The sequence below is a fragment of the Chiloscyllium plagiosum genome, chromosome 3 (assembly GCF_004010195.1).
Source record: "Chiloscyllium plagiosum isolate BGI_BamShark_2017 chromosome 3, ASM401019v2, whole genome shotgun sequence".
Taxonomy (NCBI): Eukaryota; Metazoa; Chordata; class Chondrichthyes; order Orectolobiformes; family Hemiscylliidae; genus Chiloscyllium; species Chiloscyllium plagiosum.
The window spans coordinates 60,963,946-60,968,443 of NC_057712.1; the positions used below are offsets into that span (position 1 = coordinate 60,963,946).

Genomic DNA, 4,498 nt, shown 5'->3' on the forward strand with positions numbered 1-4,498 from the left:
CCCCACTCCGGCCTATCACCCTCACCTTGACCTCCTTCCACCTATCGCATTTCCAATGCCCCTCCCCCAAGTCTCTCCTCCCTACCTTTTATCTTAGCCTGCTCATTCCTGAAGAAGGGCTTATGCCCGAAATGTCGATTCTCCTGTTCGTTGGATGCTGCCTGACCTGCTGCGCTTTTCCAGCAACACATTTTTAGCTCTGATCTCCAGCATCTGCAGTCCTCACTTTCTCCCCTAACTAAAGTTTTATACAGCGTAACATAACTTGCCAACCTTATATACTTGACACCCCAGCTGATGAAGGAAAGCATGCTAAATGCCTTCTTGATCATCTTTATTCACCTGTATTACCACTTACAGAGATCTGTTGACCTGTGTGCACAGATCCCTTGGTCATAGAAAACTGATTAGCGGTGGAAGGGTGCTTTTCAGAATGGAGTGGCTCGTGCTGGGACCTTTTTATTGTTTGTAATATATATAAATGATTTAGAGGAAAGTGTAGATAATTTGATCAGTAAGTTGGCAGATGACACCGAAGTTGACAGAGTTGCGGATAGTGAGGAGGATTGTCAGAAGGTACAGCGGAATATAGATTTCTGATTTGGGCAAAAAAATGGCAGATGGAGTCAGTAAGTGTGAGGTCTTGCATTTTGGAAAATGAAATCAAGGTTGGAGTTTCATGGTGAATGGTCAGACCTTGAGGAGTGAAATGGAACAGAGGGACCTTGGAGTTCAGGTGCACTTTCTCTGAAAGTGGATTTACAGGTCGATAGGGCAGTGAAGATGGCTTTTGGCACACTGGACTTTGTCAGTCAGGGCACTGAGTATAGAAGTTGGCAAGTTATGTTGCAGTTGTACAGGATATTGCTGAGGTTGCACTTGGAGTATTATCTTCAGTTTTGGTAACCTTGCTATAAGAAGGATGTTATTAAACTGGAAAGAGTGCAGATGGAATTTACAAGGATGTGGCCAGGAATCAAGGGTCTGAGTTATAGATAGAGGTTGGACAAGCTAGGACTTTTTTCTTTAAAGTGTAGGAGACTGGAGGGAGGTGGTCCATATAGAAGTGTATAAGATCATGAGATGCATGGGTAGGGTGAATGCACTCAGTCTTTTTCCTAGGGTTGGGAAATCAAGGGCTAGAGGGCATCAGTTTAAGGTTAGAGGGGAAAAGAATAAGACGGAATCTGAGGAGCAACTTTTTTTTAACACCGAGGGTGATATGCATGTGAAATGAGCTGCCAGCGGAAGTGATTGAGATGGGTACATTAACAAAATTTAAAAGGCATTTGGACAAATATATGGATAGGAAAGGTTTGGAAGGATATGGAGAAAGTCCTGGGCTGCCTCCATTGCCAAATCCTAGCCACCCGACACCTGGAGGATGAATGCCTTATCTTCTGCCTTGGGACCCTCTAACCCCATGGTATCAACATTGATTTCACTAGGTTCCTCATCTCTTCTTCCCTCTCCGCCCCTCCCCCAAATCTCATCTCCAATCCAACCCTCCAACTTGGCACTGTTGTTTTGAATTATTCCACCTGTCCATCATGCTTCCCACCTATCTGCTCCACCCTGCGCTCTGACCGATCACCATCCCCCCACACCTGTATCCACTTATCGCCTTCCAGCTACCTTCCCCCAACCCCATTCCCCCTCCTATTTATCTCTCAGCCCCGTTGCACCTCCTCATATTCCTGATGAAGGGTTTATGCCCAAAATGTTGATTCTCCTGCTCCTTGGGTCCTGCCTGACCTGCTGTGCTTTTCCAGCGCTGCACTTTTTGACTTAAAAGGATATGGGCCAAGTGCAGGAAAATGATAATTGATATTTTAGTTGTGCCGAAGGGCCTGTCTCCATACTGTATGGCTCTATGACTCTGAGTTTAATCCAGACTAATGTGAGGTGGTGCATTTTGGAAGAGGAGGAGCATTGACATAGAGCAAGAGATATTGAGTTGCTTAAATTGGCTGTCTCATTTTTTATTTGGTAATACAAATAATAATGAACTACCACACTTATGGGTTCACTGTTACATACATGAGAATTCTTAAGTATTCTTCTGTTCTAGGTGAAGTTCTTAATCACTGGAATATGCCGCAGTTTTTTTTGAATGTCAGAGATTGAGATCTCCTTTATGGCAAGCCTCGACAAACTAGATTAAATAGTTTTCTGAGACCTGATGCTTCCTGGCATCAGTCACGCTTACAGGATGTATTTTTTCTTTGTTAAATTATTCTTTGAAGTATCAATAAGCAAAGTGAAAGCCATCAATCAGGTAAGAGTTCTTCATGTTTGACTAATTAGGCCACACAGGCAACATTTGAGGTTTCATCAACTGATTATACCAAAGTGTGCTCATGGGCAGGGTTTGACTTTGTAAAAAAAAACTAATTTACAAACTCCATTTCCAATAATCCAATGTGTGTCTTTTCTGGTGAATAACTTAGTGGGCTCACTGAATTTCTGCAACAACTTGAGTTCTTCAGGATTTTGGAAAGAAAATGGCCAATCATCTTTTGTGACTTTAACACATTCTATTAATAAAGTCACTACAACTAATTGTTATAATAAGTGCTGAGAAATATTGCTATACTCAACATTCGGTTTCTGATCATGGCCACTGCTATTATTTTTAGACAATTAATTCTACTGGTTCCATTTTAGCTCATGTAGGCCTACCTTTCTGTTTCGTTATTGCTAGTCTTTGCTCGTACCATCGTCCCTTTGTCATTGAATCGCTGTTATGTTCCACCCAATTACAGGTATTCCATTCTGTTCTTTATTCCCTCCCCGATTCTTTCGAACTTGCTGAAAACCTAATACATCTATTTCTTCAGTTCCATTTATTTCAGCTGCAGGGTTATCAATCTGAAACTTTGAATTCTGTTTCTGTCTTATGATGTTGCCTGACCTGTTGAGTATTTGTAGCATTTTCAAATTGTATTCCAGATTTCCACATGCTATTATGCTTCTCATTTAATCTTCCTTTTTCCAGCCACTGCACAAAATTTAGCTTTTTGAAATTGCTCCATTCCTGCAATCATCAGGGTAGGAAACCAACAATATTATGATAATGATGAAATAGTAGTAATATTCAGGTCAAGCAGCATCTGTGGAGGGAAGATGAAAGTTTGAGGAAAAACAAGTGCAATTTACTGTTTGTTTGCTTATAGAAGGCAGTATGGTGCAGGGCTTAGAGGGAGGAAAGACACAAAACAAAAAGATCTGCGATCGGGAGGAAAGCAAGGTATTGGATGTCAAAACTTTCTACTGATGCAAAGCAAAATTATATAGTAATAAGACAAGAATTTTTTTTTTAAAAAATGAGTGCAGAGAAATTGCAAATTGCAGCCATGTCACCATAAGCAGCACCTTGCTGTTTTAAAATTTATGAGGGGAAAGGTTATGATCTGAAATGGTTGGGCACTATGTCAACTCCAGAAATTGTAAACATCAAATCAAAAATAATGTGCTATTCCTCAATTTTCTGTTGAACTTCATTGAAATTCATTTGGGGTCCGAGGACAGAGTGATGAGAGTAGGATAGAGAATGTGTTTCGAGACCAAGTGGAGTTGTTCAGCATAGGAATCAGTCTGCATTAGATATCGCTGTTAAGGAGGAGATTGCATTGTGAGCAGTGACCATAATATACTAAATTGGAAATGAGTACAAGTAATTCGCTGTTTCACCAAAAAGAAATGTTTGGGATTGCATTATGGGAATGGAGGAGGTGAACTAAAAGTTGTTTACTGTCTTGTATGTATGGGCATGTGCTGTGGGTATAGGGGATGATTGAAAATTTGGATCGGTGTCTCTCTGAGGGAACTTCAGGCTATAACGTTGGGACTGAACCGAGTAATTTTGTTTTTTCTCTTGAGCTTTAATTTCCTATCTTGTTTTGACAGGGTATATGTCAAAGGTTCTGAGGAATTATACAGAGCATGCCTGTGATGGAGAATATATTTCTCTGCGATGCCCTCATAGAACAACCATCAGTATCCAGTCTTCATTTTATGGCAGAAGGGCACCTAGTCACCAGATGTGCCCATCTCGCTACCCACAAACTTTCAAAGACCTTGAAATGGAAGACTTGTCCTGTTCAGCTATTACATCCTTGCAGGTAAAATCCAGACTTAATTTATGAAATGATGGGAGAAAATCTTGTTTATGTTGTGCATCCCTTCTCAAAATGCCTTTTTCTTTTTCTATTAATGTCTGGTTACTTCTTTGTATGAGAACAGTTGTGAAATCCAAACTGAACCGTGCATACATTGTCTAATTGTGCCTTAAAATTTGTATGAGTCAGCAATTGCTCTGCATATCAGTACAGTGATGTGTGGATTAGTGGTGCTGGAAGAGCACCGCAGTTCAGGAAGCATCCAAGGAGCTTCGAAATCGACGTTTTGGGCAAAAGCACTTCATCAGGAATAAAGGCAGTGACCCTGAAGCGTGGAAAGATAAGCTAGAGGAGGGTGGGGGTGGGGAGAAAGTAGC

General features: G+C 41.0%; 1 protein-coding gene across 4 annotated transcripts in view; it reads left to right on the forward strand.

The window, feature by feature from the left end:
- LOC122544059 (protein eva-1 homolog A-like) overlaps window positions 1-4,498 on the forward strand; it is a 369,991-nt gene that overhangs the window by 165,192 nt on the left and 200,301 nt on the right. For all 4 annotated transcript variants that reach the window (XM_043683056.1, XM_043683074.1, XM_043683068.1 and 1 more), the window contains one exon: window positions 3,910-4,124. In XM_043683056.1, coding sequence (XP_043538991.1) covers window positions 3,910-4,124 — 215 coding nt within the window. The remainder of the gene's footprint in view (window positions 1-3,909; window positions 4,125-4,498) is intronic.